Source organism: Coenobita brevimanus, chromosome 111 (assembly GCF_032717465.1).
Source record: "Coenobita brevimanus isolate Jiangsu-jjx chromosome 111, ASM3271746v2, whole genome shotgun sequence".
Classification (NCBI taxonomy): domain Eukaryota; kingdom Metazoa; phylum Arthropoda; class Malacostraca; order Decapoda; family Coenobitidae; genus Coenobita; species Coenobita brevimanus.
This window is the reverse complement of record NC_137064.1, coordinates 34621285-34643069: the sequence shown is the minus strand read 5'-3', so window position 1 is coordinate 34643069 and position 21785 is coordinate 34621285. Positions and strand designations below refer to the sequence as shown.

Below are 21785 nucleotides of genomic sequence, written 5' to 3'. Positions count from 1 at the left end.
AAATACAGCTAATGGTAATAATGGAAGAGAGTTGCTGTACAGTGTGTAGAAAAGAATGGAACGGTACATTGATGAATGAGAGCAAAACAGAAGCATGTATGGATCCCTGTCATAGTTACCTGGCGGGTGTTTTTGAGCTTGTCTGCGAATACCAGTTTATACAATACACCTGTGAGGTGCAGTGACATGCACAAACAGTTTGGGAGGTGGGGGCTTTAGCTATAAAAAAAAAAAAAAAAAAAAAAAAAAATAAAAAAAAAAAAAAATGGGGGGAGGCAGGAGAGGGGACCACACTAGTATGAAAATACCTGGTGACAGTATCTATGAGGGCACTTTGTAACCGGAAGCACAGAAGCAGGGGATTTGTCCATTTGAGTCTTACCTTTGCATGTCCTTGGTGAGCTTTACCCAAGATTCTGAAGTGTTGAGATGAATGTCTGACCAATTTAACTGAGCATGCTGTAATAGTTGTCACACTTTCATACCTTCTCTTCCCTTGTTATCTGGATCCTACTTTGGCCCATCCTTAAGTGGGAAAGTTAATATGATGACTGAACACATAACCCTTTGTTAGTGAGCATTACTTTCTGCTTTTCCTTGTTTCTGGATCCTACTCAATGTATTTTCTTGGGAAACTGCAATCTGTTGACACTGTACTTCATTATTTTCCCCATGAAGTACATTTAATACCTAGTCATTGACCATTATGCTAACCCCTTCAACCGAAAAACTGTTTTCATTTTGTTCTTGCTGCCTCCAGACCACTTATACTGAAAGATTTAATGAAGGTGTTATACAAGCCCTCCAGTTCAATCTCCTTCCCCAACTGAATAAGACAGAGAGAGAAATGTCATGTGGAGACTGATAAGGATGTCACACCACATTGCCCCCATTAGGAGTGCAGGGGTGATGAATTACCAGATAGATTATACAGTCCTGACACTTAAAGTGAGGGGACCAGTCACTAACCCCTGATCAATAAACTCCATTCACCCTTAGGACTTGAATCCTAATGGGCCATGTCTGGTTGGAGCACCTTAAGTCACTACACTACCAGGTGTCCGTTAGCTGGCATAGTAGTTACTACGCAGCTCATGAAAAAATAGCCAAGGCAATTTTAAACTGCTTTTTTACAATTTTAGACATTTGAGACCAATAATGAAGAAATTTCAGTTCTGCACTTAATAGTTATCCATAGGAACTGGTACTTGAATGTGAGATGTGCAGAAATGTGGATACTTCAGTATATACTTCAAGATATGGTTCATTAAACTGTCTAGTAATTGTGATTGTGATGTTTTATTTCCAATTAATATACTGTATATATAAGACTAGGAATAAATGAAAGCAAGCAGTACATTAAGGTGTGACATTTATCATGACACGTTGCACACTGTACACATCGGGTACAAAGTCCCCCTGACTGACCTCTGGTGTTACAAACTAGTGTGAAAAATACACTTGCTAGGCTTCATTACACTGTCAAAACTTTGGCACAGTCATGAGTCACAGTCAATGCTTACCCTCCAATCCTGCCCCTGGCTGAATGGAAGTCAAAGCCAGAACTTCATATCGAACAAAAGCCTGATATTCAGTATTAAGGTAGTGATTCAAGGTTTTGTTAGGCTACACGAGGAACAGTTCAAAATGACTTTGTTACTCATGCAGTCCAGTAAAGCTTCAAGCTATCAACAAAAGATAATTCAATAAGAGACACAGGTGAAAACTTCCTTTCAGCCAATGACAAGAGCAGAGGGTGAACACAAACTACGGTTGATGACTGTACAAGGAGCAACAAATACTGTAGCTTTGTGTAACCAATCAAACCAAAACTTGTCAGACCCATCCCTGAAACGAATTACTTCAGTGCATACAGAAACCTTTACAAGCAAGTGATTTTCTTTTGAAATGTTCACACATGTAGGAAACTCTCTGTATACAGTATATATATATTCTCTGATGGTGTGAAAACAACTACAATGTCCTTAAAAATTACTGGTGAAAGTTTACAAACATATGTTAACAGTTCGCAAGTAATGACAATGAATGAAGAGACTGAGAACAGCAGCAACCTCCTGATGGGGAGGGTGGCAAAGGAAAGTCAGAAATGTAGTATACTGACTCAGGACACAAGAGCATACCACACCAACTTATATACAAGGGATCATTATCAGTTTTGTACAAACAGCTCTTCCATACTACAATAATATACAGAAAGGAAAAGGACTGACAAATCAAACTCAGTCAGTTTCACAAAGGTAGCTATCTCAAGCCAGAATATACTAGTCTGCTTATCTGAAGAGTGCAGCTGCAGGTTTATTTCAGGAGATTTTTTTCAAGTGTATAATATATTCTTACCTTAATAACTATAACTACCTTGGCAAAACCCAAACACAGACACGTGACAGGATATACTGAGTGTGGGATCATGACAGGTCACACCTTGAAGGGCTGCACATTTCAGAGTAATGTATTTATAAGAGCTAAATATTTTACCCCTTCAATCCCATGACCCATTTTTTATTTTGTTCTTACCATCTTTGAAGATTTTTTTCACCTTACAAGAGACTTCGAACTGGAGGAGTTGTATATATCTTTCACTAACCCCTACACTACTAGCAGTCTGTCATAAGTTAAATACTGCAAAATCATCTATACATAGCAAGAACAGTGGAAAATACTACATGGGACAGAACGGATTCATGTCATGTTGCCAGTGAGACAAGTTTCTTCCACACTTGCTCATGGGTCAAATACAAGCTCTTTCTGCTAGCAACCTTGGAGACTACATAATCAAACTTCCTATGACCTACACTCCTTTAACTGATACCTAAAATGACCTCTACTCAACCCTGTAAAACTCTCTCATTCCCCTTATGTTCCATCTCAAATCACATATCCAGATTTGATTCAACAATTATATCCAAGGCCATGCTGTAGACCCAAAATCTCAATAATTATTATGTGCAAGAAAAACAATAGTAAGGAAAACATGACCAGGATCACATACAAAAGTTTATGACACGAGTCCTTACCGGAACAGGGTGTATACATAGTTAAACTAAATCATAATTCTCTGACAAAGGTACAAAATCCATTAACATTACCTACCACAGAACTACGCAAGAAATACCTTTACACGAAAATAGGTTAGACTATTGGAAAGATAAAACTCAAAATCTATAACTTTTGAAAATGCAAAGATCTTCCATCTTATTTTCTCAGTTGGAAGTTAATAAAGAGAAGTCTCCAGATAATCATCCTGAACTTCCATTTATATGTATTCAGTATTTATATGTATATATATATATATTCATACTGCCATTATTAATGTCAATTCAGATGGGTAAAATGTTGGCTGTGCAACGAACAAGGTTCCCCAAGCTGCTAAACCCCTCCCATTTGATGATGTCTTTTTTACCCATGTCTTAACACCACCAAATGATTTTCTTTAGCCTAAGGGGGACTTCTCGAGCTGGATGGGTTAGACATAGCCTTAATTAACGCCTTCATTTTAATACAATTAATCCTCAGTTGAATAAAAATCATTTGGTGGTAGCAAGAGTAAAATAAAAAATACACCATTGGGTTGAGGGAGTTAAGCCATTAATACCTTATCTATTGCTAAATTATGTATTTGAAAAGAGCACATGAAATATTTGACAATGTGATACAATAACTAATCACAGGCAAAGTGATACACTGTATGTACTGTACAATGCAAATGCAACATCTGGAAATTAGATTTACTTCTGTATTTTGTATAAAATAAAGGTTTCTCAACCTATTCAGTTTGGTGATGTATTTTATATATTTCTGGTACCTTCAGACAATTTTATTCTGCTTAGAGATATTTTATGAACAGGAGGGATTATATACAGCCTTCATTAATCCCTTCAATACAACAGATCTTTCCCCAAGTTAAATAAATTCATTTGGAGGCAGCAGGAAGTAAAAGATTTCATCAGACTGAAGAGGTTAAAACTAAATGTACAGAACATTTCCTTTCAATTAATGTATTGCCACTTTTGCATCCTAGGTTAAATTACTTGAAGCAAGCTAACTGCTTTTTATTTTTTTCTAATGGAGTATCATCATACATAACACCTTTCTTGAGGCATACACAGCCATAAGAAGTGGTGGTGGAAAACTCATTACTTTACATCGTAATCTCTGAAGCTAATTTTAGTATAAAAATGTGACACCTAATGAGGGCCAGATAGTAGTCTTACACTGATTGAAGGCAGATGGCAACAATTCCAAAATGTGACTAAAGCAGTCACACCGCATAACCGACCCTCACAATAAATTTCCAATGTGTTAACACTGATGGTGGTATAAAAGTCAGTTAGTGCCTGGTGATGGTGAGAGGCCAGGGCATATAAGGGAGATGTTCAAAGGATGAACTTGCCCAGAATGTATCCAACCAGAGCAATCACCACAGCAGCAACCACATGCATCATTGGGTTGGCCTGGTGGGGGTCCTGGGGTGGCAGAACACTCGCTACAACGGTCTGCTTCTTCTCTGCAGAGCTGCCATGGCTGCGTTGCCTCAATGAATCCTCCTGTTTCCCAGTAAACAAGAACGAAATACATCAGCATATCACATACAACATAATTTTACCTTACATGCTGTTAAATATTCCACCTTCTTCTGTGCCTTCTCTTGCTTTGCTTAGGTTCCTGTCTCAATCCACATCTTGGGTGGGAAATAGGGCTATGATGACAATGATGATGGTCACGTATGTGTGCAGATAAAAAAATTAAGATAGATGAATGAACACAGAATCTCAGCATATAATATGTTTCAGTCAGACAAACAGTAAATGCTGCAGACAGTACCATGCTGTCTGATCTCACCACCACTGATCACAATGGACTGTGTCATATTCAGAAAAGTCATCACCATCATCATGAGTTTTTATAAATGATCATCTTCAGTATACACCCCATTTCTATATAACAGGTCACACAGGTCCACCTGTAAGCACAGCCATTTTGCTGTCCTGCAACAGCCCTCTTGTAACACATCTACTCATCTGGTCAGTATAGATCACCTCCTTCCATATCTTCCTTGGTCTGCATTTCCATCAATGGTCTGATACCTAAAAACTTCTACAACTCCTCCCCAACTCCACTGGTCCCTCCTTTCACCATGTTCAAACCATTTCAGTCCAGATTATTAAAGGATGGACAGCGAAAGACTAATGACAAGAGTACGCGAGTGAGATGGAGGGGGGAGAGGGAGGGGGAGGCCGAGGATGAGATGGTGGGATGGAGTGGGTGGAGAGGTATATGAGAGAGGGAGGTGTGAGCTGGGTGCAAGGCAGTGAAATGAAAAAAAATGTACACAAAAATTTAAAAAATAGTATTCCTTGCCAAAAAGAAATGACTCAATCACTTTACTTCAGTGTTCTCGATAATACAAGTTAATTACACTATATATACAATATCTTTATATATACATACAGTATATACAGTAAATATATAAATATATATATATATATATATATATGTACAGTAATCCCTCCACTAACCGATGTAATAGAGCCAAAGGCATGTCCAGAAAGTAGGTCCGTCTAGATAGTGGGCCCCGGCCTCCTGGACTGGTACTCGTACTTACGGACCCTAACCCAGCCTAACTCAGAAACCACCTACATAACTCTCTACTGGACATGCATAGCACCAAATTAACACCCTATTCACACAAATAAGGGACAGAAATTATGAAATAAATGAAAAGGAACCAGAGAATGAGAAATTAGAAGTGAGTATGGAAAATATTTTGCTGTGTATAGGGTACTTACAACACGTCCGTGGCCGTTCGTTACAAAGGTTAAACCACCTCCTCTAAGGCTCTGGCAGTGGTGAAAATGCTCTTGAAGCACATACAGTAATCCAGTGTTGTGCTGCACTTAATCCTATGCACTATGAGCAATAATTGTTTAACACAGCACATATTGTTCTTGATTGCACCACACCAGTTTCAACTGCTAATTCACACTCTGTACTGTACTTAATCTTTGCACTCTGAATTCTAATTTCATAACTGCACAAGACTGTAAATTTCCATGTGATCTAATGGCAAGGTATTGCAGTTTATTCACTGTTTATTCACAAACACAAGCACGTGAGGCATCCACTGAATGAATGTCTAGTCAGGATGGTAGTTAGGTGGTAACTGGGGAGGTCGGGAGGGATGGGGGAAGCAAGCAGCGAGGGTAAACACAACTGGTCGGTGCTGTTTGCCAATTTCAAAGTGCTGTAAAAAAAAAAAAAAAAATCGTTTCCCCCCCCCCAAAAGCCCGGTCCCAAAACGTCTGGTAAGTGAGGAGTCCGGATAGTGGGCGTCCGGATGGTACAGGGATTACCGTATATACTGTATATATATATATATATATATATATATATATATATATATATATATACGTATATATATAAGCAACGTTGGATCTGGTTAGCACTTGGATGGGTGACCGCCTGGGAACACCAGATGCTGTTGGCATCCCTACGTGTCAAGTGGGGTTGGTGGAGGATTAGTGCCCCTCCCTGTAAAAGAATTAACTCTAAGCCCTTGACCACCCCGTTTGGGATACATGGCGTCTGGCAATGGATGGATGGGATAAATATATATATATATATATATATATATATATATATATATATACAGTATATATACACTGTATATATAGTGGTAGGTGGGGGCGCTCACCATCCACCCACTCGATGTAGTGCTGCTCTCAGGTGTCTGCCCTTTCCTCTCCTCCCTCTTTTCATTCCTTCCTCTTCTGTCTTTCTTTACTTCATGCTTTCCTCGTCCTTCTGCCTACAGGTGACTTTACACTCCTCCTTTTTTCTTTCTGTTCCTTCTGCCTATGGGTGACTCTACACTGAGTGACAAGCCAAATGGTTTCCTGTTCACCAGGAAACATTTACTATGCTGGGTGGTAACCATATAACCAAATTATGGCGCCTGGTGGTTTAGCAGCACTCCAATTGGATTTAGCCAGTGAAGGTTTATATCCAAGGGGTGGTTGGGGTTATTGCTCACATAATGCCATTCAGGGATGAGTGAGGCTGGTCACTCTCATCTTAAATGTCAGGGCCAACTTGCCTAGCCCCGGGCTCTTACGCTCCTCATCGGCCAACATACGATTGGATGATGGATGGATGGATATATATACAGCAGACCCTTCTTACCTGCGAAATCTGAATCCGTGGAAACTTTTCCGCGGATCAAAATTATTTTAATACTGTTCTATACACTGTAACTTAATTTGAAATTGGCACGCAACTCGCACTTGCTACAGTTAGCACACCCTCACCCACAGGCATTCCCTCCATTCCGTCAGTCTCATTGTAAACACCAACTAGTTCGTTACCTATGTTGTCGTCACCTTTCTCGTGTTTAAAACTCTACTGTACTTCATTGTGTAAGTGAAAAATGGCTTGCAAAAACAAGGAAAAGATAAAAGCAATCCTTTTAAGTGAATGAGAGAGCGTAACGTGTTATCTGGCGTCCTGTCAGAAGAGTCAGATTAGACTCTCAGCTTACCTATAGTGCTGCCACACATCTCATCGCCTCTCCACATTGGCACTGTAGGAACTGCACTGCAATCATCGTCGTCATCATACAGCAATTATCGTCATCTATACAGCAATCATCATCGTCATACAGCAATCGTCATCATTGTATGAATGTTATGATGAGAACACATAGTCTTGGTAAGTGTTAATATGTATTTGTAATATTTTAAAGTATGTTTTTATTTTTTCAGGGATGGGCTTGGCTTATGTGGAAATAATATGTCATTTTGTGATCATGACTTGAGTATCCGCGAAATTTGCTTTCCGCGGGGGTCTCTGGAACCTAACCCCCGCAGATAACTAGGGTCTACTGTGTATATATACAGTACCCTCGCGTCCAACACGGTAATATTGTCATGCATGGGTCCCGTGTTGGACCAAAAACGTGTTGGACAAACAACAGAGCTTATGGGGAAAAATGAATTATGTCAGCAACCCTAGGAAAAGTCACCCTAAATACCTACCATATACCTATACATATATTGGTACTACTGTAATTATAATAAATGGTACTGTGCTATAAATGATAACTAACCTTTTAGGATAGTGTTGGTGGGCTTGCTGGGAATGGAAGGTGGTATCCAAGGCTGTAGGTAGTCCTACTGGGTCCCCGGTGGATGGCTGCTGGCGTCACTAGCGGGTAATGGCTGCTGCTCTTCCTCAACCTCCCTCATAAATCCTTTGAAATCACACTCAGAATCACTATCTTCGTCCACAGTCATGGAAGGTCTTACTTCTGCCCATCCTAGCACTCTGTAAGCCTTCACTGCTGCCAGAATCTTGTCTTGGTTTTTTATTATGGTCCTCACGTTGGCTTCATTCATGTTGTAGGCCTTGGCAATGTCAACTTTCCTCTCCCCTTTCTTCTTCCTCTCGATGCTTTCTAGCTTGGTGGCCCGAGGGAGGTGCTGCCGCTTCTTGGGGTTCTCAGAAGGCTTCCTAGGCATCGTGAGCAGGATAAAGTTCAATAACAAGGGCAGAAAATGCACCAAGAAAAAAGCACCTTCCAATGCGAATTATGCGACAGAGTGGCACTGTGACAGGAGAAATTTAAACAAAACATCACGTGAGGGCAGAAACGTTTTTAATTGGGCGACGTCACAATCACCTCACGATAGTGGGCGGGGGAGGCTACTTGATCGGAAGTTTTGATTGGCTGTCAGCATCACGGGAACGTCCAGTATGACTGTGTTGGACCAGGGGTGATCGTGCTAGAGGCGAACTCTGCGGATTTCGCCCACTTCTCAGAGCTCCGTCCGTGTTAAGCTAATGCACCCGTGTTACAGTAATTAAACCGAATTAAATCTTACTAATTATTGCTCTCCGTGCTGGACACGAATCGTGCTGGACAAACGCGTGTTGGACGCAAGGGTACTGTATATATATATATATATATATATGTATATGTACAGTTTATATACACACATGCAAAATCAAAATGATTAATATAGAAAAAACATTAAAACCAAAGAAACCATTAAACATTTTTTTTTTTTTTAACACCCTGACTCTCATGTGGTGGCACCACAATAACAGGCAGCTCTACAAACATCCCTCAACTCCCTCCCTGACAGTCTCTATCCACTAAAAGAACATTGGATGATTAAAGCACAGCATCACCAGCCTGCAGTCTACTACATTCATGTCCTCGTAAGCCAGAAGCCACAGGAATAATGGTTATGCTGTAAGATTCATAAATGACTGTGTATAAAATTAACACAGTACCTTAAGCTGCAAATTCTCCTGACGCAGACCACTAATTTCTTCCCGAAGCCGTTTGATTTCATCACCAGCCTTCCTAAGTTCAGCATCACTGTTGTTTGCCTGTTAAAAATAATATGGATATAGGCTATTGACCGAAACCAAAAAATTTTTACAGAATGTTTAATTCCTACAAACCAATAATGCACTTTTAATTTTATTCATGCTACTTCCACATGACTATATCCCAGGAGGGACATCCTGTAGTGAAGGAGTTAATGGGAGTTATAACCACTCCAGTTCAAAATCACTGCTGGGAGATGACGATCATCATCATCATCCCACCTCCTTTTCCCATTCCGGGTGAGGTGAGGTAGGATCCATAATGCAAAGGAAAAGAAAAAGACGATGGCGGGAGTGCCACTAATCAAGAGCATACCTGGTACCCAATGAAATGGGCCACACTCATCATCCAAGCCCATGGAATCCTGACTCCATCTCATGTGCATAAGCATCTACACTCATGCCCTTCATATTATTTATCAGCTAGATTAAATGCTGTATTCACTAGACTAAATATTTGTACTTCTACTTCTGATACTTTATCTGGCTACCTAAGTGGGATGAGTATCTTTACCCAGGTGGCAATGAAAACCATGTACAGGGATTTGGGTTAATTTCCATTTTCCCCATAATGTGCAGTTAATCCTCTAAAAGGTATTCACCAGCCTTGGCCACCTTCGTGCAGTGATGGATTTAGTAGAGCAAAATACCAATAACCCCCGTCAATGGCTGAACACAAGTATCTTACCTTGGGCAGAGGTTCAGATGCCTCTATACTGTATACCATAAAGCTATCATGGGCTGAAGCAAATGTACACCCTACCAAGTGGGTCATGGGTCAACAATGTCCAAGAACCCCTACCAAAGACTGGCTATAAGCATCTACCTTCGGCAAGGGTTTTGATGCCTCCAAGTATTAAAATACACCATAAAGCTACTGCATAATTAATTGTAGAAAATGAATACACTAACATCCTGTCCAAACATCCCTGCCAAAGTCTGAACCCAAGTCTCTTACCTTGGGTGAGGGTTTTGACGCCTCCAAGTATCAACATACTGTTTATCATAAAACTATCATGGACTGGGGAAGACAAACCCTCTCCCAAGTGGTTCTAGGGTCAGCAATCCCCAAGAAGCCTGTCAAAGACTAGACACACGCATCTTATATGCCTACATGTATCATATACCATTACCCTCTGATGGGTTGTGAAAGACAAGTAGCCTACCACAATGACCAAGAATCCCTGCCACACTCCAAACACAAGTCTCTTACTTTGGGTGATGGTTTGGATGCCTCCAAGTGCGGCTGCGGTGACGGGGAAGCATCGATGTTGTTCTGGGGTGCCTGGGTCGTGGAATCCATCGGTAACTCAAACACACACCGCAACTTTGAGTCCATCAACTGACTCGTATCGGCTTCTTTGAACTGGAACATAAAAATGAATTCATTAGACAAACATTTATTTACAAAACTTATACTGGAATTTCAGCCCTGAACTCCAATGGTATCTCAAAAATCAAGTTCATCAACTGCACAAATCTATCAATTGACTTGTATTGGTTTCTAAACTGCACAAGTCATTAATCAGACACATTTCTTCACTAAACTTAATATATTGTGGCTGTAAAGTTCACTGGTACCTCAAACACAACAACAGCCAATCAAGTAACCTTAACCAGTCTCTGTGAAATAAAATGGAAATAAAACAGAATAAAACTATCTTGATGTCACTGAACTCTAGCAGTAGTTGCAACGCCAGGCTCATCTGAATGTGAACCCCACCATTCTCATTTGGAGGACAAGGAGGGGAATGAGGGACATTTGTAACACCAGGCAGCTCCACCATCTGGTAATACTGGCACCAGTGGAAGAGTCATATACACCTATAGGTCTTATTCAAACTGAAACTGTTATCTTCCTAATAAGCAATTATTTCAATGCTGGAGATGGATACCTTCATGTGGTGGCACAGATGTGACCACACAGCTCAACTGCCTAAGGTTACTTCCCTATCCCCCCAAAAGGAGGACAGTGGACTGCAGGGGGAGGGGAATTTATGCCTGCCATCCACCAGGTTCATGTTTCACATATGGTAACCTAGTCACAGCAGCAACAGTCATTTCCAATTTTGGGTACAGTTAACATTCCATCACAAAACTTTTCCCTAGAATGTCTTTACAGATAATAACTCCACTACATCCACTTTTACCTTGGTCAAAATTGCCATTCTCCATCTTGAATGCTGAGCTCTAACACGACTGACATGTAAAGTTTATTCACATAACTTAGTGACTTTCATCCTTTTGCAGCCTATTTCTTGTAGCTCCATATCAAAATAAGACAATACTATGGTCTTGCATCCTTTCCATTGCACTTCATTGTTACTAGTAACATATTCCAGTTCTAGTGTTACAGTATCTCCTGTATTCAACATTCATCGTGAAGATTGGGCAAATTTTACATCTACAGTAAAGGGAACAGGGTACAGCGACATACAATTACATGTACTAGCAAGTCTGTTACCTAAGACTATGTGTATGATGCTTCTCAACTGACTGGCCATATCTTACATGCTTTTCAATACCCCATGATGAAGCAGTTTTCATGCATAAGATGATATTTAGAATTTCCTTTACAACCCACACTAATCTCCAGACTCACTCACTATGACAGGCACACTATTCATCCAGTAAATTCATGACTTAAATAGATCAATCCGTACCACAAACATTCAACTTTAGATTAAATATAATTACTGGGAAAATATATGATACTTGTTATATGCTGTACACCGTCTATCATTAGCTAGACCTCTTCCCACCTAAAGATGAGGTGAGGAAGGTTCCAGAAAGTAAGGGAGAGAGAGAGAGAGAGAGAGAGAAAACTGGAGAAAGTAACCAGAAATATGGCCAATTAAATGGACCACATACTCATTCATTCACCATTCATGCCTCTGGACTACTGACTTCAACACTATGTATCTAACTCTATCCCTTACTGCCTCATCAGGAGTACAATAGCCCAGGACAAGATTAGCAGTCCAGACATTAAGGCAACTGATCAGTTACTTGCCCCTATGACATTTTATATGAGCAGTAAACACCAACCACTTCTCAAATTTCAACCCTTAAGAGCCACATCCAGCCTAAGTGCTTTGACACACAAGACAATTAAGCATCCATCTGATGGCTAAATGGGTGCCACTACCATTTATGTGTTTAATGTTTGCATCACACTACTGCAATTCCTCACTTAACAGGCTCTTCGCTATAAAGCTTTTATTCAGTGCAGAAACAAGTTCCACTCAGCATGCTGTTAGTCATTTTTAAGCAGTCAGGATGTGCAGAGCCTGGGTTGACAGAACTTACATTAGCACTGATCTCAACACTTTTTTTTTTATGGTCTTTTAACTTTTAATATATACTGATAAACTCAATCATTTCATTTACAAAGGCTCCAACATGCTTGCATGCATCAGCCTTGGTCACCTACTGGTGGCTCTCCATGCTGCTCGATCTCTGGCAGTTTCCCTAGTTAGTCCCTTATCCCTAAATTCACATTCATTGACCTCGTCCCAAGTCTTTTTCAGTCTACCTCTCGCTACCCTACCTCCGACATTAACATTTCTCACTTTCTGCACCCAATTTTCATCCCCTACTCTCTCCACATGCCCAAACCACCTTAGTCTGCCCATCCTCATCACAGCACCAATACACTCCAGTCCCATCCTACCTCTCAATTCTTCCATCGTAAACCTAGCCCCACCAGGCCTCGCACTCAGGGACACACTGCACATCCACCTAATCATTACCATTTCTGTACATCTGCACCAGCGAATATCCTCTTCCTTTACTGCCCGGGTGTCACCACCATACAGCATTACACTCCTACCGCAAGTCGCACACCAAGATCCCTTAGCACAGAGGGAGAGCCCCCTCAATGTCAGGAGAGGCAACAGCTCCCTGAACTTCTTCCAGCCACTCCTCACCCTAGCCGCAGAGCTAGCTCCAGCCCCACCTCCAGCACATAATTTCTCCCAAATAACGAAACTCTTCCACCCGCTCAAGAGACTCACCACCAAGTTCAATCCTTTCACGCCTGTCAATCTCTACATGCTCTTCCCGACACACAGCACATATGAAATCAGCGTTATCTCGCAGTCTACCTCTAATACCACTACATCTCTTACGCACCCACTAATCACAAACACTACACAAGATAGAATTACTTCCCATGCCCTTGTGGCAGATCGCACATGGCCACTCGCCCTCTTCTATGACAGTACTGCCCCCAGCCCTAGATACCATCACTTTTGTTTTATCTGCCTTTACTCTTAAGCCCTTGTGTCCCATACCATCTCTCCACTTCATAAATCTTTCCTCCGCCTCCCTTTCGTTCTCTGCAATCAACACCAAATCACCAGCACACATCTTCCACAGGAGTCTATTTCTGAAGTCAAGTGAGAGGGCTTCAAGTACCATACTAAACAAAAAGGGGCTCAAGACTGACCCCTGATGCATACCAACATTCACGCAAAACTCCGCACTCAAACCTCCATTCACCTTTACCTGGGTGCATGCACCCACATACATGGCCATAACCACCCCAACCAGCCACACCTTGATCCCAACCTTTCTCATTGCCCACTCCACCACCTCGCTAGAGACTGTCAAAGGCCTGTTAAAAAAAAAAAAAGAGAGAGAGAGAGAATTTCCATTTTCTTTACTATATATTTTTCCTGAAGCTGTCAAACAATGATTATGGCATCAGTGGTCCCTTTGCCTGGCATAAACCCAAACTGCATCTCATCAATATTCACTCTTTCTCAAATCATACCTTCTAGAACTCTCTCCATTATCTTCATTATCTGGTCTGAAAGCTCTATGCCTCTATAATTTCCTCTATCCAGAGAATTACCCTTCTCCTTGTACACATTTACAATTACACTCTTCAGCCAGTCATCTGGGACAACACATTCATATATAATTGTATTTATCAAATCAGTGACTAACCCCACTCATACAGTATATCTTGTAAGGCTTTCAACATTTCAGCAGTCAATCCTGACACATCTGCTGCCTTACCCACCTGCATCATGCCTAATGCCCTGTTCACAGTATCAGCGTCAATCAGAGGCCAAGGGCCAGACGCATGATCCGCTGGATCTAGACCTTCCCTGTCCTTATCAAACTCATCATTCAACAACAGTTGTAATGCTCTCTCCAGAGTATTGGACATGACAATACTAACCACCAACCAATGCTTCAAGCACAGTAAAGATATCTATCTATCTATCTATTGCCAGACGCCTCAATCCCGTTTGGGGTGGCCACAAACAAATCGCCTCCAAGTCACCCTGTCCCCCGCCATTTCACTCCCCTGCTCCCAACTCACGCCCCCCTCTCTCATATACCTCTCCACCCCATCCCTCCATCTCATCCTCGGCCTCCCCCTCCCTCTTTCCCCCTCCACCTCACTCACATACACTCTCTTCGTCAGTCTTTCACCCTCCATCCTCTCCACATGGCCAAACCACCTCAGTGTGTTCCTCATAACGCTTCCTATCACATCCACATCCACACCACAAAGCTCCTTTATATCCTCATTTGTCAGCCTGTCTCTCCACGTGACTCCACAGGCTCCTCTTAAATAACTCATTTCCACTGCTCTCACTCTTGACTTGTGTCCTTCCAACAATGTCCAAGCTTCACTTCCGTACGTTAGAGTTGGTATCACAATACTGTCATGTAGTAACTTTTTCACTTCCATGCTCACTTCCCTGTTTCTTATCACTGCTTTCAAGGAACCAGCAACCTTTCTTCCCTGCTGTACCCTTTCAAGCACTTCACCCTCCAAACCTCCATCCTTACTCATCACACTACCCAAATACTTAAACGTACTCACATTTTCCAATTCCTCACCATCTAACCTCGCTGTACATTCACTAACTTCACCTCTCTCAAAGACCATCACTTTACTCTTCCATACATTCACCTTTAGGTTCCGTTTCTTACACACTCTCTCAAACTCATCCACCAAGCCTTGCAGCTCCCCTTCGTCTTCACTCAACAACACAGTATCATCTGCAAACAACAGTACAGGGAGTTTCCAAACACTATCCTCTCTCACCAGGGCCACTCCAACATCCACTATCCTACCTTGTACCTCTTTTATTACCCCATCCATGTACAGATTGAACAACCATGGAGACATGACACATCCCTGTTTCAAACCAACTTTCAAAGAGAAAAATTCACTTAGTTCACCATCCACACGCACTGCAGCCTTCGCACCATCGTACATACTCTTCACAGCATTCAACAACTTCCCATCTACTCCATATATTCTTAACACTTTCCACAATCCTTGTCTATCCACCCTGTCATATGCTTTCTCCAAATCCATGAAAGCCGCATACAACTTCTTTCCCTTCTCTAGAAACTTTTCCACTAAAGATCTAAGAATGAATATCTGATCTACACAACCTCTGCATAGAATACTGTACTGGACATGGCATTACTAACCACCAAACAATGCTTCAATGACAGTAAAGAAGGAATGTGTACAAAAGATCACATCACTAACCCACCCCCACCCAATGTTTCACACACAGTGGAGGACTGTGTAAAGGACAATACATTACTAACCAAAAAGTCAATGCACAGTACAGGTGGTGTGTGTACAAAACATCACATTACTAACTCCCAAAGTACAGCTAGGGTGAAGAGTATATGGTACAAGACTTCCTATTATTAACCCCAAAGCAAGGAGATTTGGCATTACCTTCCCCCAAAGAGAGAGACTGCAACATGAATTTATGCTTTTTCTTTTTGTGGGGGTTGTAGTCAAAAAGCTACACTAACCCACTCCCACCCAATGCATCACACAGTGTAGAGGTGTGAACAGTGCCCAAGCCATCACATTACTAACCAAAGTGTCAAGGTTGACGTCACCCTCCCCCGCAAAGAGACTCTGCACCATGAACTTGTGCTTATTCTTTTCATGGGGATCGTACTCGAAGGGCTGAAGCATGACCGCCACACTGACTGTTTGATGCGGCTCCACCAGCCCCGAGTTGGGTCGCACACAGTAGCGCCGTGGGGCCGTCGTTTTCACCTGGCAAATAGTACATTCATATTAGAATTCTACAATACATCAAGACCTCTTTTCCCTCCTAAGAATGAAATGAACTAGGGCCTACAGAACAAGAAAAAAATTGACAATGGGAGCTACTGTACTAACCAAACCATTAAAGTGATGTTCGATACAGCCCATCAACCCTTGCACTATTAAAGATTCTTCCTAAGTAAAAATCACTTGGTGGCAGCAAGTACTTAAAAAAAAAAAAATAAAATAAAAAAATAAAAAATAAAAGTCATTAGATGGCAGAAGTTAAAAAGGGACCTCTTCAATATCGTACTGTATTATACTACTGTACTCAGGTAACAATGCAATAGACATACTGTACCGGTATTTTGTATTACCATCAGATTGTCTGAGATAATGTGCAAATACTGGTATGGCACTTACTGACCAGCTGTATTATCAATCAGAAGTTCACTAACAATTCCCTACCACCTGCAGCAATGGGAGGTGTTACTGAGAATATTTTTATGACAGCAGTATGAAGCACACAAGAAACAAATATAAAACAGAAGAATATTCTGACAATTAGGGGAATGAAACAACTTGAATGAAAGGACTGTCAGCAAACCTTAGCTCCTGACTACAAACTCTGGGTGTAATACTGGCACAGTACTCACCTTAAAACATACTCGCTTGTCTGTGGGATTGGTTAGTTTTAACTGTGACGTGACCACATCCGTAAATGGACCTGTAAGAAAAATGTCCAAGTCTCAAACTTTGCAATATACAGTATATATGCTTCATCATGAACAAAATACATATTTTAACTGTGCACATAAATGGATATATGCAAAACAACATAATCCAGTATTTTTCCCAGTCCAAAATTATTTGTCAGCAGCCAATCCCTCAAAAGACAATCCTCTGCCTGTTCAAACCACAGATGTTTCTATCTTTATAAGGTATCATTTTAGTTGCCTCTATATGATTTTGTTAGACTTGGGTGCTTAAAAAGTGTACCTGGATGAAGAAAAAAAAAAAATTGTAAATGGGTTAACAGCTATACAAAGTTAAAGATTATCTGACTATCTCAATACTGTACAGTACATTTTGAACAAGCACAATTGGGTGTGTAACGGGTGACTACTTCGTGAGACTGAACGGAGGCCTACTGCCCACATAATACATCAATGCTAACTTCAGCTATATGGGCACATGGCCCACTTTCCTGAGGCTGATAGTGTTCACATGGTGATCTCTAAACAAGCTAACCCAAGGTGGAGGAGGTCAAGGGGAAGGCCAAGCAACTCATAGCTGGAGCAAGTCGATCACTCCTGTTGGGAGATACTTAGAGGAGGAATAGTCGCTTGCACACAGGGACTCAAGTGGGTGGAGTCGGAGGGTGAGTGAGGTTACGCACCCCGTGGCATCTGCCCCTTCATGATTAACTGACAATAGATTCTAATCAAACACCTGATGGTATTCTGGGTTACAGTACGGCAAAGGATTTTTTGCCAATCACATACTTCTAGAAAAAGGGAAAGAAGTTGTATGCGGCTTTCATGGATTTGGAGAAAGCACATGACAGGATGGATAGACAAGGATTGAGGAATGTATTAAGAATATATTAAGTAGATGGGAAGTTGTTGAATGCTGTGAAGAAGTATGTATGATGGTGCTAAGGCTGCAGTGCGTGTGGATGGTGAACTAAGTGAATTTTTCTCTTTGGAGGTTGGGTTGAAACAGGGATGAGTCATGTCTCCATGGCTGTTCAATCTGTATGGTACATGGATGGGGTAATTAAAGATATCCTAGGAATGAAGGGGCTGATGGGTACTGAATAATGCTCTCCTCTGCCATTACATTTAATACTGTTGTCTCAAACAACAGTAACAAGAATGCAGGTAAATTTTTAGAAGTAACCAATGTTTTCTTTTATTATTTTTATGATTTTCAATGCAAAATACTGTTTTAATTAGTTTTGACCTTCATTTTGGGGGGAATATCCCCCTTTTGGAATGTAGAGTAAGATTTCCAAGAGTGGGTTTATCCCCCCCAAATCAAGATCAAAATTAATTAAAAACACACTATTTTGCATTAAACTAACCTAACCTACTCTAACCTAGGGCCTGCATAGACCGAGTGCACACACCTGCACCAGCCAATACGGGGCGACAATCATCCGCTACTAAGCGATAGCCTAACCTAAGCCACTACATGACTACCCCTACAAAATTTGGTCCCTCAACTCAGACGAGGCTTAAAAGGTAAGTCTTAGTTAGAATAGTTCGGGATGCAATTTAATGAAAATTGGTAATGTTGGTTACTAATACCGGAATACGTAATTTTTAACCTGTGACTTTACATTTTCTAAAATTGATAAAATTGTACACAGATTACAGAACATTTAAACAATGCTCTTCTCCATCATTACAAGTGGTAGTCCCAAAAAATAGTCTACAACACCAGATATCTAATCTACAGTGAATAAATTATTTACCATATGACTTTGTCTCACTAAATTTACCAAACTTATGTTATTACGATAGATGCCATCATACTACAATATACTAACCTAAGCTAAGCTAACCTGACAGATTTTACTAAACTACCACACTAAATTAACAATCTGACATGTCATCCCACTATCATATACACTAACAAAGTCTGACATGTACCAGTTCTACCATGCACTAAGCTAACAACACACACTGGCCAACCATAACCTAACATGACATACCACTAACACTACAGTAATTTAACACACAAACAATGTATCTGAACTTGGCATATGCTGACCCATCATAACCTGTCTCAACATGACAAGAAGCCAACACACACTAACCTGACCTAACTTGTGCTGTTCTGACAGATGCCATCACACTACCTTCAATTTACTAAACTAAACTAACCCGATGGCTACCACTACACTACCATGCACCAACTTAACTCACCAGCATACAGCCTACCCCTACCATAACCCTACCTGCCCTAACCTGACAGATGCCACCTCATTACCACACCCACACTCTCTGCCTCAAACCAATACCAAATATATAGCGCCCGTGTCTCGGCAGCATCCCCAGGGCGCCCTGTCACCATACTTGACCAGTAAGCGACATAAATATACATGCCTCAACAGCTGATCAGGACCGGGATTGGTAGGGGAGGGCACACCTTTTTCTTCCATTCCTCTGCCCTCCTTCATCTCACCTCCCTCACGGCCTCCAAGGACGGAGTTTCGTTGTTCAATAACTCTTTTTCATTCTCAGATCCTTCATTCCACCCGACCCCATTAGTTACCAAGACAGATAAACATTCCCCCTAACCCCCCTAAAATGGCTCCCATAACGTGATATCATTACACCTCTTATAACATCCTTTCCATCAACATACCTTTAAATTTAAGCTCCTGGGACGGATCTAACAGCAACACCTGCTCCGCTTTCGCCATTTTTAAAGTTAATCCTCACACAGAATCCAATATTTGGGAAGAATTCAGAGGAAGACCCGCACTGAGAGAAGGGTAACCGATAACCTCACAGCGCGTGCGCCAAACATCAGTGTGACGTCATAATCCAAATCACTTACACCATGACACACACCTATAGCAAAATTTATATAGAAAATAATATTTCTTTCAAATATCTGTGCAAAATATCTACCATAATTAATGCACAGGGCATAAATGTAATTTTTATGGGATGCAGAACAGGCATTCACGTTCTATTCACTTTATCATATATTTGTTTTTATTACGTTTTTCAGTTCGCGTTATTTGTAATAAGTCTACTGAGTACTCAAATTTTTACATTTACCCTTCTCTTTAAACACTTTTTGCTGCTAATTATTCTAGCTCGAGCATTGGCAGATGGATCAATATATAAGGCCAAGCTTTCAGACACGTTTTACGTAACAGCAGGCAAAATTGCATTTCATTTAAACTATGAAATATTTATATAAGGTAGAAATTCTCGAACGTACTTTTTCATTAAAAACTGGAATAGAAATCCATTCATTCCCCAGCAAAATTCTCCGAAAGTTCCGGTAGGCATTTACATATATGCACTCTTGTTTTACGAAACACTGAAAATATCAGAAAAGATTATTTTAAATAAGATACCTTACATGCTTCAGCACAAAAATATCTACCACGCGTTAGAAAAAAAAAAAAATCAAACAGCAACAAAACCCGGGTGGAGCTAAATAAAGTCGAGAGTGTTGAGTGACCCAAAGAAGCTTGAGGAGACATTCCACACCCGCCCTGAAGCTTAATTTATTCTCCTTTGGCATCATATCAGATATCCACGAGGATCAACCGAGAATAATCTGTAATCTGTATAAGTATACCCTTCCCTCAGTACACGTAATATACCTTATTTCGTGCCAACAGTTAGCCCCGCTGTCAACTCGAGCACGAAAAATGGGTGATTCAGATGTGGCCAAATGGCGAGGTGGTGTTTCTGTGACTTGGCCACATGTGACCGGCTTGAGGCTTTATATAGTTAGTCATCGTATAAACACATACGTACATACATACATGTACATACATTCATTCTTTCATCATGAGTATATATATACATATACCGTACATGCACATACATATACATTATCTTTTTCTCATCTTAGTAATAATGAATTTATTAACTTATCTAGAACAAATTATGGTGATAACTTTTTGTCTTATGATAACCATAGCCAACTAATATAACCATGATAAACCTAGTCCCATTATTCCCATACCTGTCTACGGGGAGTAGGCTAGTGTGGTCGTGATGGCGGAGTGGCTGCAGCATCGGACACAGTACTATTTTCAAAATAACTTTGAGAATATCATAAGTAAGCATACTACAAGCTTAAAAATATTATCCTATAACATTAGAAGTATCCCCAGAAATTTAGAAAAGTTTATTGATTATCATCTATCCTTTGATATTAAGAATATACATTTTGGTGGCTTCAGTGCAAAAAGGTTTCCAAATGATTTGCAACACTCATGGTTTTACCGATTTTTTCTCTTTGAAGGTTGGGTTGAAACAGGGATGTGTCATGTCTCCATGGCTGTTCAATCTGTACATGGATGGGGTAATAAAAGAGGTACAAGGTAGGGTGGTGGATGTTGGAGTGACCCTGGTGAGAGAGGATAGTGTTTGGAAACTCCCTGTACTGTTGTTTGCAGATGATACTGTGTTGCTGAGTGAAGACGAAGGGGAGCTGCAAGGCTTGGTGGATGAGTTTGGGAGAGTGTATAAGAAACGGAATCTAAAGGTGAATGTAGGGAAGAGTAAAGTGATGGTCTTTGAGAGAGGTGAAGTCAGTGAATGTACAGCGAGGTTGTGTGGTGAGG

General features: G+C 40.8%; 1 protein-coding gene across 1 annotated transcript; it reads right to left on the bottom strand.

Moving 5' to 3' along the window:
- Positions 1-1355: 1355 nt before the first annotated feature.
- Vap33 (VAMP-associated protein 33kDa) lies at positions 1356-19975 on the bottom strand. Its single transcript, XM_080286494.1, has 6 exons — positions 19835-19975; positions 17116-17186; positions 16283-16468; positions 10625-10777; positions 9313-9411; positions 1356-4565 (listed from the first exon to the last, which is right to left on the bottom strand). Exons 1-6 carry the CDS (start codon positions 19890-19892, stop codon positions 4395-4397), a joined length of 738 nt encoding a protein of 245 aa, XP_080142620.1. The 5' UTR covers positions 19893-19975; the 3' UTR covers positions 1356-4394.
- Between the last annotated feature and the right edge of the window lie 1810 nt (positions 19976-21785).